The sequence below is a fragment of the Anopheles stephensi genome, chromosome 2 (assembly GCF_013141755.1).
Source record: "Anopheles stephensi strain Indian chromosome 2, UCI_ANSTEP_V1.0, whole genome shotgun sequence".
In the NCBI taxonomy this organism is placed as follows: domain Eukaryota; kingdom Metazoa; phylum Arthropoda; class Insecta; order Diptera; family Culicidae; genus Anopheles; species Anopheles stephensi.
The window spans coordinates 59063615-59081943 of record NC_050202.1 but is presented as its reverse complement, the minus strand read 5'-3'; the positions used below and the strand labels follow the sequence as shown (position 1 = coordinate 59081943).

The window sequence follows — 18329 nt, the reverse complement described above, 5'->3', positions numbered from 1 at the left end:
CAACATTGGCAGAGGTATCTTTCAAGCTGCCGCGCTTTTGAACCGTAATTAGTAGGTCTAAATTCGACAAATATGCATTTGTTTACAATTTCTGGGATAAAATGTTAAACTTTAGGTTTTGTTTTTACAGCATTGGTAAAAAAACCCTAAAATACATTCCGAAGTATGTTAAAGCCCACACAAAGAACTGACTCCAGCTACGGGTAAAATTAAGTAAAGCAAGCCAGAAATGGCTAACCGGGACTTCTTAAGATTGTGATGGATAAATAAGAAAAACTTTCAGCTTTTTTACTGGGGATCTGTTTACGAACCTGGATGGGTGATTAAACCAAATCCTATCTTTTTAATGTTTATGACAAGAAGATTAAAGTTTTTGGAATAATTTATCGTCTGGCCATGTGAATTTTGTCTGGCCATTTCTGAAAGAGTTTTAGTGGTTATATGTGGTTATAGTGGCTAGTGGTTATATGGAACACTTAGAATTATTCCATTGCTGTGAAGTTTTTTTTTTAGTTTGCCAATCTAATTGCGCATATTTTGCTTGATACTGTACACATAAAAAGAACGCATCGAGTAAAATTGGTTGATCGTGATCGAAAAACACAACTTTGCAAGCACATTTCTGAATTTCGCACTGCATGTCGGAAAAGCCCATTGCCGAGGTTCAACAAAGAACAGTATTAGATAAAAATGGCACCATAATAAAGAACATGTTTACAACCATTTAGAAAAAGAAAATCCCCATCTTTAACTGGTTTTTGCCAATGCCAATGACACACAACAAAATGCGCCCCGCCAGAAAGCAGGAGCAAAAATAGCACCGGGAAGTAAACAAACGATCACAATATATATTCCCTCCTGACAGCTGATGCAAGAGTGCGCTTTGCCTAGGAGCCGTTAGAAAACGATGCCGCACGGGGGGAACAGCAGCAGAAGAAGGTGGTGCGCAATCTGTATGCGAAGGGGGTGAAAGTATACAACAAAACAGCAGCAGTAGCAGCAGCAGCCAACGATACCGTACCCGTGTGATTGAAAGCGAATCGAATCGCACACTCTCTCACACGCACACGCACGCACGCACGCACACACACACACATCCACTGCTATCTTTCTTTTTTCGCTCTATTTCGCTTGTGCAGCTGATTCCGCAAAGAATTGCAAAGTAGGCCACGCACGACCCGTTTAGCTTGTTTCTTTCGCGTAGGTTTTTTTGCTCTGCGCAATGGACCTTTAATCGACACACTCCTAGCGACGGCTGTTGCTAGGACTGTGCTGCCGAACGGGTGTGTTTGTATGTGTGTGCGCCTGTGTGATTCACGATTATCTCACGCACATGGAAAATTGCATCCGATCGAATATTACGCCAAACGGATATTGATAAAAACGGGCATAAAATTAATCGCACTCGATCTTTGCTAAACATACACAAATTGAAGCAAAACACAAAAATCAAACACGGCACAAAATCGCAACGCACACGACGAGAGACAAAACAAAAACACGCGTCCGCGGAGTCGCACGGAGCACCAAACCCCTTGCAGGTAACAAACTCGAATGTAGTGATGTGCGTGATGGGGTTGGATGTTTACCACTTCTGTGTGCATCGTCGCTTGACGCGGCTGTGGCCGTTTTGCGACGTGTTTATTGCTGTAGGTTCACTTCTTGTACTGGCTTCCAGTTTGACGATGAAACCAAACTGGAGGTATTCTCATCCGAGTACGATCGGGCGATCGGTCCTTTTTTCCTTTTAATTTTGTTCACAAAAATTAAAATGAAGGTAATAAATGGCCACTTTATTCTCACTGTATCATATAAGTAAAAACTTCTAAAGATATTATAAAATTCCAAGTGAACGTTAGGTGTTTGAAAAAGTAACGTCCGTTTAGGACAGATTTTTCAAAGGGAATTTCTAGCAAGCTGTTTTGATAGCATTTTTATATGTTTTTGTAATTTTCTCTCTTAAACGATTGAAGTTAAATTCATCAATGACATTCCAATATGCAGTACTTTTTTCTTTTGTTGTCCAAAGAGGAGATCTTCAAGGAGTTGTATTGGACCATCTATTAAATATTGCCGAATCAACTGAGTCCTTCCCGAGCCTTTCGTCAACCATTCCCAGCTTACCAACGAGGGTATAAGATTAGAAAAAAATATGGAGTGCTTAAAATCTTTCTTTTTCCTCTTTGGCTATGTACAACCTCAAGAGGTCTTGGCCTGGCATTACTGGCCTTATTTACTCAGTTTACCCTCAGCAGGTTAGTTAGTCTGGGGTACTGAGATGTTTTCCGGACGGATTTCATTATATGTAGTGGAGCGTCGCTAACGCCTCGGAAACTAGATCGACCCTTAAAAAGCGAATAGTTTTCCATTAAGTATCTTAATTTATAGAGCAAAGTTATACAGTTGAAAATGATCATCATGGACAAAAAAACCACAATGCTTAGAACAAAAATTAACACATATTAACTGCAATAGCTTTTAGTATTTAAAATTTTCTAAACCCTAAAAACACTTCAACGAACGAACAGTAGAGCATAACCTTTACCATCTGAAATATTTTCCCCATTTCAATTCACTTCGTACGAACGAATTGGCTGACCAAAATACTGACCGATTTATCATCATCGAAATCCCAGTCGGGCGAACCCTGCCTTGGTGCGACCGTCGTTGTGATAATGGGTGGCGTGATAGCTGAAGCACCGCCAGGAGAATTTTGTGGTTCCTCCGGTATGACGGAGAACCGACCGCGCTGCAGAAATGGCGAGGTCGGTCCGTAGTTTCCTGTAGTGCGATTGATCGTAAAGCAAAAAAAAACCCGTTTAATGATAAATGATACAACCATAATAGCAGGGTAACCTGAGCACCAGTACAATATTATTTGCAACTTACCCGTTTGCGGGATCAAACGGAACCGACCTACGGTGGTTTCTGGTGGGCCGGTCGATGGTGCCGACACACGGAACCGGCCGCGTCGCGTGGTCGCACCATCGTCGTAGCTTCCGGTTGCACCATCATCGCTTACATCTGCAATTATGGAACAAGAATAACATTTAGTTAAAAAAAAAAATACTTCAAAAATAATAAGCAATTGGGCAATTATGTTCTTGTAAAATTATTAGAACTACAGTTAACTTGTATTTATAATTTTAAATCAAACATTCACTGAAATGATGAAATTTTTATCTTTTCTCAAGAAAATGTGACACGTCATTGGTTGATAGATGAGCGATAGATGTACATAGATAAGGGACCCAAAAATCTGGTCGATTGATAAAAATGATTATTTCACATCGTGCCTTCTTACCTTCCTGAGACACCTTGCTGCTTGCTCGCCAACCGCTACTGGATGCCGTTTTGGAAGCTATGATGACTAACGCTTACTGATTACACGAATAGTAAACCACAAACCACAAGGTGATAGCGTCTCACCTAAACACACTTTCTTAACTTTCTGACACACGAAACAAGCACACAGCACTCGATTATAACCACACAGAACACAAGACAAACACACACTTTAAAAGGGCACAGCCACTCTTTGCCCGTATAAAAAAAAATATTATTTATCACTAATTATATCACGATATTGCACTTATTTTTCGTTGTCGGTAGCCCAACGGCCCCTGTAATTGCACTCACTGTGATCACGACGGTCACTGCACGGAAACACTTTCAGCAACATAATCTACCGTAGCGGATCGACATTTGCTCGGGTCACGTTTATTTTCTATATTTATGGGACGTCGGATTCAGAGAAAAAATATATTTAATTAATAATTGCTTTAAATAAGTAAGTAAGTAAACCAAAAGGACACTATCGTAAAAATTCAACCCTTAAGCGTGTGAGGGAATATAATCTAATTAGGTTCCGCAGCAATTTGCCATTCCGAACCACCGAGACTAGGTTTAATGAACCCTGGTACAAATTTTTGGTCCCACACAGCACGCCGCGCACCGTGACGTCCGCAACGCCCTACTTGCTGCTTCTGCTGCTGCTCACGGGGTCAAGAAACAGCTGTTTCCGTTCGGCAAATTCTTCAAAAAGGTGACGCTTAACAAATTTTCCTTTTTGTACCAACAAAGAGCATTCCATTCACGGGGTTTCACGCGGAACATCATCACGCTCGGCAACAGGTCCGAAATGTGTCACATTTGCGGTTGGCCATTTTAGTTTCCACATTTTTTTCTGTTCGACAGCTAACGCGCGCCAAGCAACGGAAAGTGTTGCCAAGAAATATAATGTTCACAACACATTTTTTTTGTGTGTGGCTAATGTACACGTTGCCCGGCCTACTACCACTAATTCATTCACTCCAAGATTTGTGAACGATCACGTGCGCAAAAGCCGCCATTTGTATGTGAAGCGTTACGAGGCGTTACGGAGTCGTTATTTGCGACACTGAGGGAAGTTTTGACGCGCGAATTCAGACGTGCCGTCGCAGAAAAGTTGGTTTGTGGTGATGCGGTGCGTCGATTCGATGCCAAGGAGGTCTGTAATTGGAGCGGAAAGAAAAAAAAATACATTAGATGAGTACGGTGTGAGGATGGGAACGATACCATTAGAAGGTTGAAGGGGTTTAAAATACTTCAAACGGTCAATGTGCAGAACTTAATACCCCAACGAAGCATTGCGGAATCAGATGCGGCTTGGACCACAACTCCACGGACAGGATATGAATGTTTAGCATCAATCTAATGAGTATCATCTAACCGACCCCCCATTGCATCGCAGGGGGTAGATTGTGATAAAATGTGTGCAAAATGTTGCCAGCAGGATGACGCGGATTGAAAAATTGCTTCCTACGGCGCTTGATCGGTACTGCGAGTGGATTCCATTTCCTTGGCTTGCATTTGTTTGGACAAGACGTCCAAATTATCGTTCTCATTTAAACTAATTTTTATGTTTTTGTTCCCTGAACAGCAGTGAGTGCTCGTCCCTCGCTTTATAATTTGTTGATTCACTTAACAAAACATGACCGTCTTCGACACCAGTGAATGACGACACCATCCCGGCCATCCGAGTGCTCTTCCTCGGTAAATAATCGTTACCCGGCGAAGCGTCCTGCTGGACCATAAAAATGTCACCATAATTCGTTCCGTTATTGTTCCGCCTCACACAGTCCCCAGAATTGGACCACTCTGGCAGCGGACTCGTCGAGACAACAAATTAACCTTCTCGTGTCGTGTGACACCGGTTCGCGCTTCTGCCAGTTGCTAGTGGATGTGGTTTGTTGTGTCCTTTCCGAAAAGCTCAACCAACAGCGCTAAAGCTAACAACGATTCTAACGATTCATTTCGTTCAGGCGAAGTGGTGGTGCTGGAACACTTTTATGTTTTGGCTTCAGTTCCGAAAGGGGCGAGCTGCAGTACAATGGCGTAAAGTAAATCGATATCCTGCGTCGCCAAGACACGCGACCTAACGTTACCAGGGTGAGCCGAGCTAGTACGGGTGAGCGCTTTTTTTTTGGCTGTCTCCAACACGTTCACCTGATACACCTGGCCCTCAACGAACTGAACCGTTTGCCATTTTTTTATTCTCCTTTGAATATGATGCTTTTGAGACCTCACAATTGGGACACGTTGTTGGGCACGTTTTACCGAACGGCCCCCGTCCAAACGGGGTGTGCCATGTGACACGCAAATGATGTAAAAATTGTGCCTCTCGTCGGTAGCGAATTGCGAATTGCTACCGTACGATGGAGCAGCTATGCAAAATCCATACACACGACACATGTGGCTTCTTTCGGGTGGGGATGTCGGTGGTGTTTAATTATTCATCATGAGGGTCCCTGCTTTCCGACCGTTGAAAGTTGAATGAGACTGCCAACAGTGTGATGGAAAATCCATGTCCATGGGTCACTGCAGAGTATGTAGGCAGAAGAGATTCAAAGTAAAAAGCCCGAGAGCCAGCAATCGATCGACACTTCAAATATTTATAGTTCCTTAAGGCGACAAGGATTTGCCCTAGCTACTTACGAGATTATTTATCCAGCATATGCGGACCTCCGGTTGCTGGAAGTATTTACCCGGTCACCCAACTGTCTAGATTTGTACACGCGTCTGCTGGTGTTTTAAGCTACTATAAATCCTACCTAGGCTTAAATAATATCCAAGCGTGGATGGCTCTTTCGGCAGCTCGAAAAGCACCGGTAAGCTAAAAAGGACAACTAATGCACGACTTATAACGCATAAGCCGTCACCTGAATTTGAACACGTAGAAAAATTTCATAGATATTTCTGGACTTTGAAAACCTAATAATATTCAACGACAAGCTCATTCAATTATTGCATCTTTATGACGGTATGATTCCATTAAAATATTCCAGAGCCACCCAAAAAAAAAAACAACCCCGCTAACGGCGAATCATGGATTATAATTGACGCTAGCCTTCCATTCCACCAGAAAGTCGCTAGACAGGGCAGAACCGTCGTCCTTTGGCATCGCGGACACCGGAGCACGCGAACCAGTCAAGTGCAATCAGGCAGCAAACGATAATACTTCCATGTAGCGATAAGCTTCATTAGTGCCGGCCCAACTCGTCTTCAGAGCGATCTTAAGTCCGTAGATATAATAAAACAAAAATTAAATAAAGCTGCTCGAGTCCATCCATTACCAGCAGCCGGGCCACGGTCATCGTACCCGGGTGGCACGTGTCATAGGAAGGTTCCTCGGAGTTGGTGTAATTATTTATGTTAACTCGTTACTCTAAAAATAACCGAGTTTGCTGCTGCCGCGGCCACCGAAGCACTGGCGAACCTTGCCTTTCCACACATTAGTGGCTTCAATCTTTCTCCGGATCCCGTGGAAAAGACGCTACTTGTTTACGTTACGGCGGAAGTCGATTTGCCCGAGTGTAAGAATGATTTGCACTCCATTTTAAACGTTGCCACCATTACGCGGGAAAATATAAACACGAGCACGAGTGATTGGATGCAGAAAAAAAGAATGATGAAAACGGACGGTTCCTTCTTCGAACCGACCCGACGTGTCGATCAATTGATGTGACGGCGTACAGCGCATCCTGCACATCAAGCTGATGATGGTGATGATGCTGGTTTCATCAATTGGTTCGCATGGCAAATAGATGAAACAACACTCAATCACCGCGAAGTGGAGATCCGCTTCGCCCGACAGACACCACGCTCACGCTAGTGTTTTGTCACAATTTGTATGACCTTCGGCATGATATGTGATGGTTGGAAGGGACAGTGACCGGGTGTGTTTAGCCGGGGGTTAGCAACCAATTCCAGCTGATTGTGATCTTTTGACGGTTTGGGTGAGCTAGCCGGTAACATGTTTCAGGCGTGGATGGGGCGTGATTTTCTGGACTGTATTCTTGAGCTACCTCTTCCACATTGAACTGTTTGGATATAGAACTAGATATTTGTTGTAAGTGTTTCCGAAACGCTTTCCCACATTTTCTAACGATTTGTACTGCTTTAGTTCTAGGTCTTGTAACACTAATCCTACGAATTCTATCTTTTAAGTGGTAGAGGACTATAGTTAGATCAAATTTGATATAATTGTGATATCCTTCAATATACTTTCAACTTTGAAGGGTATTCCGCAATGATGTGATCTGTTAATTAGAACATGACCATATTATTGTGCATTGGAATAACTAGACTCTAATGGAAGGTTGAGGGGCGGTCCAATGGCCGAGGCGATAGCAGCGCCAGTCTTCACACTACAGGACCGAAGCTCAAATCGTATCCAGACCGCCTTCCCGTACGCAGGACTCACTGTCTGACTACCTTGCCGCGAGTAAAATCAAGCCACAGAAAGCAAAGAAATGGCAGGCCGAGACATTTCGAGGTTGTTGTGCCAAGAAAGAAGAAGAATGGTAGGTTGGTCATGTCATGAAACTGTTACCGGACGACTAGACATCTGATCATATATTATCGAATACTTCCATCCATCTGATCACTTCATTTTCCGTTGACTGGATGCTTGATTTCTTCACATTGGAGATCTGATTTCGATGGGAAGCCAGAACATACTATTGGCTGTTGACTAAACCCCATGGTTGACTCTTGATTGCTAAAAAAAAATCTTGTCCATAATTTTGCAATTTGGCACGGACCGAAAACTTACAGCCATATCATTTTTGTAAATTGTTTTCATTTCCTTCTACTGCCTGTTGTTCTAGAACGCCGCAATGCACAGCGCACACGACAACGTCCAGTTGACTGCAGGCGTCATCGAGAAAAAAAAGTGCAGCGCAGCGTAAGGTTTTAACGAATTGGCATGCGTTCCTGCATGCGTCTTTTTTGCCGCTTTTGCAACTTCCAGGCCGGTTGGCGCCAGTCCTGCGGCGAGGGTGCGTTGTGCCGTAAGTGTGGATAGCCGGCGTGTGTGTTGCCGTTGTTTTCCGCTGAGCCATCAGTAACTGAAGCAGTGGCGACCATTCAACATTAATTTCGGTTCGGTTCACTAAAACACCCTCGTAAAAGTAAGGCGCCGACCTCAGCTTATGGGAAGGTTTAAACGAATGCCGTAAGCATTGTGAGAAAGAACTCGATCGATAGTGAAAAAAAAAAAATGGAGAGGCCACCAACCATTAAGGCAAACATTATTCTCTCTGTCTTAAACATTTGTTATAGGTTGGAAAATTTGCCACCGCGAGCGTTAAAAAGACGGCGGATGAGTTTTCAAAGTAGCCGGTATTGTGCCGCCTCTAACTGTGAGAAGATATCCGATATGGGCAAGAATTTAACGTATAGCGTCACCTTCTCGCATGACTCACGACGCTGGACGCTTTCTTCAGCAGACCGTGCAACCGTGTGCTGTTGTGGAAAGACAAAACAAAGGCGAAAGAAAACCCTTCAACAAAAAGTACACAAATGTATCGGAGGAGCATGTGGCAAACATCCGGACGATGCTCTGCCGTCGATTGGACATTAAACGCGTTCAAGGACGCGTTTGGGATTTTCGCGTGTTTTTTTTTCTCTCTCTCTCTCTCTTTCGCGCTTCATCATCATCCACTGACCCAAGACAGAGAGGCGGTTCTTGGATGCCGATGTAAATCATAACAACATAATAAAAAAGGCATTTGGGTTTGCTCCATTCGAGAGGTTCTTCATACTTGGGTGAGCAAATGTAAATTAATCTTCAGTCCTAGCAAATCCGTGAAGAAGATAGTCCAGAGTGGTCTTTTGAAACAAAAGTTGTAAAGAAAAGTAAGTTTTTCATTAATTTATTTAATTTAAAAAAAACTGCTCAGAAAGGCATAATGTTTAAATCTGTTTTCATGAAACTATTTTGTATACTTCTTTAAAATCTGTTACTTACTGCTAGTAATTCTTCTTCTTCTTCTTCTTCTTCTTCCTTGGCACTAGAACCTCGAGAGGTCATCGGCCTGTCAATGTCTGGCTATCAGTGACTTGATTTTTCCCGTAGCAAAGTAGTCAGCCCTGCGGGGAGACGATCCGGACGAGCTTTAACTCCCGGTTGTGCCTTGTGAAGGCCGGCACCGCTATCGCTTAGCCCACCGGACGCTTCCATATAATGGCTTAATAGACTCAAATACATTGCAGGATATTCGATCCATGCTAAGGGGGAACGTTCCGGAGGAGATTCGTTAAATTAGTGCTGTCGTGAATAATACCAGTGCCGAAAACCCCAGGCACCCACCACAGGTGCAGTAAACTTTGTACCAATTTTACTGACACAATCAATTACCATTAAAGCCATCCTATGTTTTACCCTGAAAACGTTAACTCATCCGCAAAATTGCAAAAAACCCGTACTGCATCAACCTTCCCCGAAATCTCACGTGACAGTTTTCGGGCGAAACGAATTCGTTTGAAGCAGACCGCTCTCTAAGCAGTCGTGCATAGGACCTGCATCTTCTTGTTGCATACGTCACAAATGCACCTGAGCAACGGATTGTGCAAAAAGCGAGCAACACACGCAAAACAAAAAAAACAGAAAACAAACCACCCATCACACTTCTACTGCTCCTTCGGTCGGGGTATCGTATTTGCGGACTTAATTATTTTCCCCTAAACCCTCACACCACCATATGTGTTCCCCTTCCCTTCTCCCTCCCTCCCTGCCCGCATTCTGTCCCGGCCTTTTTGCCAAGCAAAATTACCTTGCCCGGCTCACCCAACGTATCCTTTGCCTTTGTTTATGATCAAGTGAGCCATTTTATTTTTAGTGAGCCACCGCCGCCACCACCACCATATCACCGATCGGATGCACCACTTTTCCCATTGCGATCGAGTGAAAGCGATGGATTAATCCGAGGGTGGGCAGGCAATGTTTGTGTTTGTGTGTCGGGTGTATATTGCTTCACTGCACTGCTCTGACATCATCCCGTGTGTTTAGGTTCGTCCGTTTGCATGGGAATGCATTTGCAATCCAATATCCGCGGGTGGGTTGTGCGGGCTAACGATGGTGTTATGCACAAACAACCGGAACCGTTCGTCATCTCATTTTGGCAAGGAATGTGGAAACGAAAACACAGTCCTTAGTGACATGAGATGCTGCAGCTGGGCAGCATCGAAGAACAAGGCAAATGCGTTTGTTGCCCATCGTCCCCAGCCTAGGAGACGTGTTGTCTGGTGAAATGGTGGAACGTGCTGCTGTTCGACCAACCTGCACCATTGTAGGTGCAACACCAAAAATACGACTGCAGCGTGGAAAACGGTTCACATTCACCCCATATACACACACCCATACCAACAGCGTGGGGTATGGATGTTTTAAAGAAAATCGATCCGGTTACATAAATCGGACACGGCTGAGGTGGTGCAGGTTTTCGATACGGTACGGTCGCGGAAAACAGGACATTGTGAATTCACAAACAATCAGGATTCTTCATTTGCGATTAAAACTAAAAAAGCTAAAAAACTAAATATTTGAAGGTTAGTAGCCGGGAGATGTGATCGATTGTGTCGCGCCTACTGTGTTTTGACAGGGCTGAAGCCATCAAGCCTTTACCTTTCTTGTTTTCCTTTGCTGCACACTGCTGCATGTGAGGTTCACCGGTAGGCACGATTTACTTTTCACACGCAAACACACCCGCAAATGCCCGCATTATCGATCAGTGGTGAAAGCAATGCAGAATTGCTTTTCCCGCACCACAAATCTTTATCCGCCCGAAATCAATCGAAAGCACTACTTGCACAAACCACCAACATTCATCACACTGCAGAGATATTGGGCACATAAAACATTCATCCTTCATGCACACAGACACACACGCACAGAAACCGCTCTCACAATCAATCGAGGGAAAACCACACAATGCCGCAGTTTTACTTGTTGTCAGGACACCGCCGGAACCCGGAGCACTGTTTTTCCGCGCTCGAATCTACTGCTGCTGCTGCTGCTGCTGCTGCTACTGCTCAGAATCCTTTGCTTTGCTTTTTTGACAGCTCACCAGATACACCAACACAACTAAACCAAATTCGTGTGTACGCGTATTTTGGCACACAAACAAAAACAAAGTTGCCCGTTGCGTTTGCGGATAGGAGGAGGGGTCGACGAGTTTGAGGAAAACAGGCATACATTTTCACGCACACACACACAAATACAGGGACAGCATTTTCACCGCTTTCTTTTAATAGGTTTAAATGGTCGCACTTTCTTCGCGTATCTTGCGAACCGACGTTCCTGGATTCGGATGTCGCCGATTTTAAAAAGGAGCACATAACGATTACGACACCTTTCTCAATATTCTACACCGTCTTCACGAAACACATTCTCCGCGTGCCCGGAACATTCGGTCCCGGAAGAAGAAGTGGCTACCTTCGTACACCTACTGCTTAAAATAAAATCACCCCGGACGAAGCACGAGATAGCGAGCGCGTGCTAGCGTACGACACGAACCAACCGAACCAACCTATCTCGACTGACCGACTGGAAAGGATAGATGGCAACACGCGCTTCGCTGCTCTACACACTCGCCAAATGTACGAAAGCCACCGCCGCGTGACGCACGGCCAAAAGCGCGTAACGCGAGAATGACCGTGCAACGGAATGGAACAAACAAACTAAAAAAAAACTCCCGTCCCATACACTATTTTCAATTTAATAGGACACAGCAAATGTTCACACATTCCTGACTCTTTCAGCAGCATGTTCTTTCTCACTTCTACACACACATACACGCGGACCACAAGCAACACACAACACAACACCACAAGCAATGACGCGCACGATAAATAATCCCGTCCATCGAAAACCCTAACCTTCGTAGCCCTATCAGAGCACTGCGTATCACGGCAAATCGCGAACACCACTTTATCGCGTCACGAAATAGATGATAGCAAGATAGTAAAATGATGGGTTAGCTCGCCGACCAATAAGCAGGGCCTACCTTTCGCCTCCTAGTGCGGAATTTCAAGTGTGATGTCAGCTGTCAAAACATTGCACACTAACCGATTTTGCACAAGCACACCCAAGCAAAGCGGTCTGTTGCCTGTGTGTATGTGCGCTGGTCTGTGGTCACAGTGCGCACACTCCGTGGTCCGTGGGAAAATACTATTGACGCGGTGTTTTCTCTCCGCTTGAAATGTGACGTTTCCGTCGATGTGCTTTAAATTTCTTCTATTCTAGCGACCGTTAACTGTAACGATGCCAGTTAATTAAAGTTTGCCCTTACCGCATTGGTTATCTATTTACACCTACGATTAGCAACAATTAGCACCAGCCAAAGAGCTTTTAGTATCAGGAAGCCAGAAGCAGAGCTGAACGGCAGGGTGCTAAATGGTGCTCGTACGAAGGAAGGAATGTGATTAGGAACTCCCCAAAAGTAACCTAAATACTCTGATAAAACACCAAGACATGGAGCTCAAATTATATTCCGTACAAATATGGTTCACTTTTTATTTGCTACTTTTCCGTTTTCTTATAATTACACTAATGAAGGACGCAGGTAATATCGTTTACCAGAGGGATACCAGGTAGATTAGCATCTTTGTTTTTGTTTCACGAGAAGCCAATAACCATGGCGTGTGCGCATTTGATTTGAATGTCACCCTATCTTTACGGTGCTTTAGCACCCTGTTCATGGAATAATCAGTTTTTTAAATGCTTTCTAGACAAAAGCCGGTCTACTGCCTATCGGTCAGTGGAACACCTTCACTCTTTTCCTTCTCCTTGGCTAATTTTTTTACCGGCTGTGGCTTTCGGCCGAAGAACATGTCCGCAAACAGGCCGCAAAATACGAGCACCGCGCCAATCCACTGCCGGACGCAAAGCACGTTGCCAAAGAAAAGGACCGAAAAGAGGACGGTGAAAAATTTGCGTGTCGTCGTAACTACCGAGCAGGCTAATGCACCGAACGAGGACACCATCATGAAGATGAACAGCTGGCCCAGGGCACCGGTTAGCGCTAGCAGTGTAAGGTGCGTAAACAGTTGCGGATGCCGGCTGGTAAACAGTACGAACGCCTTTCCTTCACCGGTCGCCAGCAAACCGACCGACACGATCGCTGCACTCCACCCATTCATGGCCAGCATCATGTGCTGGGCCGATGGGGCACTGTGCGCCCGCATCCGTTCCTGAACCGCGCCGGTTAGTCCGTCCATCGAAAGGCTCATGATTAGTAGCAGTTGGCCGAGTGATTCGTGTTCTAGGACGGTGCCGGAGTTTGCTTTACCATCGTTGAACATGAACAGTACGACGCCCACCACAATCAGCAACACGAACAGGTACTTCTTCCACGTGTAACTTTTTCGTCCAACCACCACGCCCAGCAGCATAACGGGAATCGGTTTGGCAGCCTTAGCGACAACCTGCATCGGGTAGGCAACCCACCGCAGCGCCATGTTCGAGCTGATCATGGCCAACAGATACGTGAGGGCGCTGCTAGCATAGTACACCTTTGGTGTACCGTCGACCGGTTGTGGTGTGATCGTAAGCAAAGCTGCAAAACGGAACGGTCAGTATGAGTATGGTGGCGGGGTGAGATGTTCCTTTCCCGCTTCTACCGCACACAGACATACCTTTCGCGAAAATCCAATTGCAGACACACTGCACGCCTACCAGGGCCAGCATGTAGGTGAAACGCTCGCCACGTGAACCATCGTCCTGCAGCTCATCACCGTACCGGCCGCGTGTAATCTTTTCCTGCAGAATCGCAAAGTAAAAGTAACACACGAAAATGCCCACGGCAGAGACTACCAGCGTTTGCTTGTTCGACATCGTAAAGCCGGTTAATGAGTGGTCAGAGCTAATAAGTCACAGCGGCAAAAGGGCAACAATTCGACTTTCCTTAGACACTAGACGCTCAAATTATAATGCATGGCACGTAGTGCATACATTAAAAAACACTTTATCCCGGACGCGAGACACACAGGAATTAGGAACTCCAAAAGAACACGTATTCCTTTTTTTTGCAGATGCTGCATATGACAGCGGCACCAACGTATACAAAACAAACCGATGACAGCTGGCGGTAGCCTGGAAAAGATTCGAGCAAGCTGCTCGATTTTTTGTGCAACCACTCGAATTTGCTGGCGGAGAAAACGCGTGCACAAATTTTCTTGCACAACAGGTCGTTACTTTTAATGTCGGTTAAATATTATAATTTTTAATTTGTTTGTTCAGTAAGAAATACGCTAATCAAAACTAAGATGTCTCAAACAGGAGTTTTTCTGATTAAATGAAGATTTGGTTTGATTGATCTGATGTACTACTAAAACTCTTTCAGGGCAACCTCCTTCTGGTCATTTAACCGGTAGTTACAGATGGTGAAGCAGTTCTTAAGCCTCTTATAATGTGTCTCATAATACCATCAGACCGTTCAATATCACAATTTTCTCCAGGATCATGTGTTAGGTGATCGAACCATAGTAACGCGAATTAGAATTACATGGTTCCGATGGGCTGATCATGTTATGAGATTGACACCCAGTCCGTTAAGTCCTTATAGGCGGTACACATTGGACAGAGACCCATGTGGTAGGCTCAAACTGTGATATGGTGATTATGGCGTGGATGCGTCCGTCAGAATGGCAAGAAATATGGATTGGCAGACGACCACGCTAGAGCTACAGGTCACAGAATCAAGTCGCAGAAAGCAAGCAATGGCAGACAGCCCAAATAGCCAAATTATCTTAAGCAGCCAATTTCAGCACGCTAAAGATCGCTGATCTAGTACGTCTTTTGCAGTAGATAATCAGCGTCATAGTTCGACGTACCTTTAACCGGGCCTTAAGCAGCTTTCGTATTCCAAACCGTTAAAGAAAGTTTTTATGCGCTTTTTATTTTCAAGTAAATCGTCTGTTTCGAGATAACCGCAAAAAAGTGTAAAAAATGTGAATTTCTGGGTAGCGACATTACCGATTGTATGGTTGTGTGTATTGATGATTTGTTATCAGATATTTTTATATCGTGTGACAGGTAGTTCTGTTAGTAGTGTGAGTGAGTGAATTATGGTATTGAATCTTTTATTAACGTCCCTATTATTGAGAATTGAACATGGTATTTCCTGCGTGAAGAGCGCTGCCTTTGTCGTTTGTACCCATAGTTCTGTCGTTGCTCATCATGCTCTACCTAGACAAAAAGAAGTTAAGCAGCAATCATCGAACATTCGAAGCGGTAAGGTTTTGTTCCATATGTTATTGTTGTACACTTCTGTTTTTTTCTAACTTTTCTTTTCTGAGGGTTACTCATCGATGCTTTGCACATTTGTATCATGCGTACCGAAGCGACAGCGACAAAAAAATCCAACAAACTGTATTGGGCCTTTGGAAGCAGTCTTAACATGCACAAACATGGTGTCGATCGCTGGATCAATAAGGGGAGAAGGGCAGCGAGCGGTGAGAATATAAGAGGAACACAGAATGAAATGGCACAACAATAGAGAATTTTGGCAAGTGGAGAAAATCGTAAACAAAAATCCCGGATAGGAAAGCCTTTACACCCAGCACTTAGTCCGAGTAGACGCAAAAAGTGTAAGGTAAGATAAATCGCAGATATATTTAAAACCTTCGTTATTATTAATTTTTATAATTGATCTATATTTTACAGACATTGCATACAAAACTTAAAAGATGCCGTTCAATATCGAAGAAACAGTAGAAAGCAGAGAGCATAAGGAGCTGTTAGCGGTTCCTGAACCTTGGGTCCAGGGAACGAGCAAAGGAACGACGAATTTGTTGTGGCCGAATATACAACAAAAGGATCGGTTGAATAAACTGAACATGTGTAGAGGAAATTCACGAAAACATTTACGACGTGTATAGAAGTGTCTTCAAAGAAAGGCCGGTAGAGTGTGTGGACAGTGAATGGATGGACGAACTGATTTGCATCATCTGACTGGTGAATCTGCTATTATTGCTCATTGTGATATCGCATTTCCCTTCTCATTAATGCACTATACACGCCGTTTACCAGTTCACGCAACACAGCCTCCTTTATTCAGCATTCAACTAAGACTGGCGGCCTCTCATCCATTGCCGTTCCGCACTCACACCACTACATTCATACTCAGGATCCCACACTCATCATCTTCTGAACTGGAACTGTCGGATATTTGTTCAACCGCATGATCAAAGTTTGTTGATTCTAAAAGAAGAAATAGAATATAAAAACATAGTCTCAAAAGTAAATTACTACACTGACGAACCTGTATTATCGATTATTTCGCAGTCGTCTCCGTTCTCAAACAACTCACGCATAATTTTAGCACGCCTTCTCTACAAGTTTCCCGATTTTTTCACACGCTTGGAATACATCTTTCCACACAATGATTTTTTCTTCTAATGACGCTTAATGGCAGATAGCAATGTTCTATTGACATAATCCTGTAAACAAACAACTTGAAGGGTCATCTTTCACTCTTAAATGGGCATAAAGTTCCATGAAGTACCGTATGCTTCTTAAAAAGCCGCATAGTTCGGGTGAAGACTATTCGTCGTTTGTTAATAAGCCTCATAGTTCCATCGAGTTCCAAGTGAAGATAGAAAAGCTTCATAGTTCCATCAAGTTCCATGCTCTTTTTAACTAGCTTCAAAGTTCGGCGCTGGTACGTTTTTTCCTTAAGCAGCCCTCAAGCAGCACGATAGTTCGATTTCATTATTTTTGGCTATTTGGGAGAGACCTTTCTAGGTTGAAGTGCCAAAGAAAAAGAAGGATGTCCGGAAGGGTTTCTCCAATTTAGTTTCTTGCTTTTGGTAAATGAAGGTAGGGCAGTAGGGAGGTAGGGAGCCTCGAGGATGTAGTACTAAGTAAGAAACGAAGGGATATCTTCTAAATTCTGCAATATTACGTTATACGGACAAACATGCACATCAATCACCTTCCCCAGATAAATCGTAGATTTCCTTTATAAATTCATCCTAACGAACATTACCCACACACATCTTTCCATTGCAAGTAAAACTATCCAACAGAACGTCACAACAAACTCTGATAAGATCCGTCCACAGAAGCAAAAGCGGACCATTCATGCGTCACTATCATCACATCACTATCACTCTTCCCAGTGCAATGAACGGGCAGCTTTGCAGCCCACAATAACTGGCCCCGAGACCACCGCTAACCAACCGTTTCCGTTCCGGTGTAAAATTAAGTTATTATTGTTTTCCGATGCGCACGGTTTAATGATGCGCACGCATTGGGACATCACTAGCAAGCGTCCTGAGTGAAGCAGCATTGGGCAAAAAAAAAACCACATGAAAACGGAACACGGAACAATCGAATCTTGGGCACCCGCCCTACTGCACCGGTAGGGATTGAATGATGCCGCAGCCCTCGGGTGAAGCAGGGGTCGTCGGCGCGTAATGAAAAGCATAAGGCATCGGGCATCAGGGACGGGATCGCCCCTTTCCTGCCGCTCGTAACGTTTGGGGTGTATGCGATAATTATCAGGCGATTAGTTGTTTATTCAGTTGTAAAAATTGTTTCCCCGAACCCTCAAGCGGTAGATGGCCAGATTTCGATCGCGAAAGCGCGCGTCCCTTGTCCCCTTGCGTATTGATTTTGATAGCCATCTCACTGCTAGAGGCGGTTGAGTGGGCTTTCACCGATTGTGAGCCAAACAGCAAAAAAAACCTTATGCACCCGAGTTCCGGACACATGATGAGGCGAAAGTGAAGTGTTTGTTGATCCGCTTCTTCGCTCGACAAGCGCCGAGATGCTTCCTGTCTCTCAGGTGTTTTTTTCCAAAGGGATTGGAACAAATTTTCGGGCTCAAACCGATGAACCGACCGGCCCTTCGGTGGCTGTTGTTTGTTGCGCTTGGTCGCTCGATACGAGGGTGGGTGATAGTATGATATATTATCATCATTCGGTATGCATCGAAAGGTTCTGGTCCCCATCGCGCCTGCACTGGGCTGTTGTTGGGTGTAATAAATGGTTGGACATATGT

The 18329-nt window shown here is 44.3% G+C and overlaps 2 protein-coding genes and 2 long non-coding RNA genes across 5 annotated transcripts in view; 1 reads left to right on the top strand and 3 right to left on the bottom strand.

The window, feature by feature from the left end:
- LOC118506424 overlaps positions 1-1556 on the bottom strand; it is a 61705-nt gene extending 60149 nt beyond the window's left edge. Inside the window, exon 1 of one of the 2 annotated variants that reach the window (XM_036043523.1) lies at positions 1426-1556. The gene's annotated coding sequence lies outside the window, so the exon portion shown is untranslated. The remainder of the gene's footprint in view (positions 1-1425) is intronic. The other variant, XM_036043522.1, reaches the window with a different exon arrangement.
- Positions 1557-12808: 11252 nt separating this feature from the next.
- LOC118506423 (solute carrier family 35 member B1 homolog) lies at positions 12809-14391 on the bottom strand. The gene is made up of 2 exons (XM_036043520.1): positions 13960-14391; positions 12809-13880 (listed from the first exon to the last, which is right to left on the bottom strand). Exons 1-2 carry the CDS (start codon positions 14156-14158, stop codon positions 13066-13068), a joined length of 1014 nt encoding a protein of 337 aa, XP_035899413.1. The 5' UTR covers positions 14159-14391; the 3' UTR covers positions 12809-13065.
- A 918-nt stretch (positions 14392-15309) lies between these two features.
- Positions 15310-16581, top strand: LOC118506422. Its single transcript, XR_004905500.1, has 2 exons — positions 15310-15917; positions 15989-16581. It is a non-coding gene; the product is annotated as an uncharacterized LOC118506422 (long non-coding RNA).
- Positions 16347-16989, bottom strand: LOC118506421. The gene is made up of 3 exons (XR_004905499.1): positions 16830-16989; positions 16587-16764; positions 16347-16525 (listed from the first exon to the last, which is right to left on the bottom strand). It is a non-coding gene; the product is annotated as an uncharacterized LOC118506421 (long non-coding RNA).
- Positions 16990-18329: the final 1340 nt, after the last annotated feature.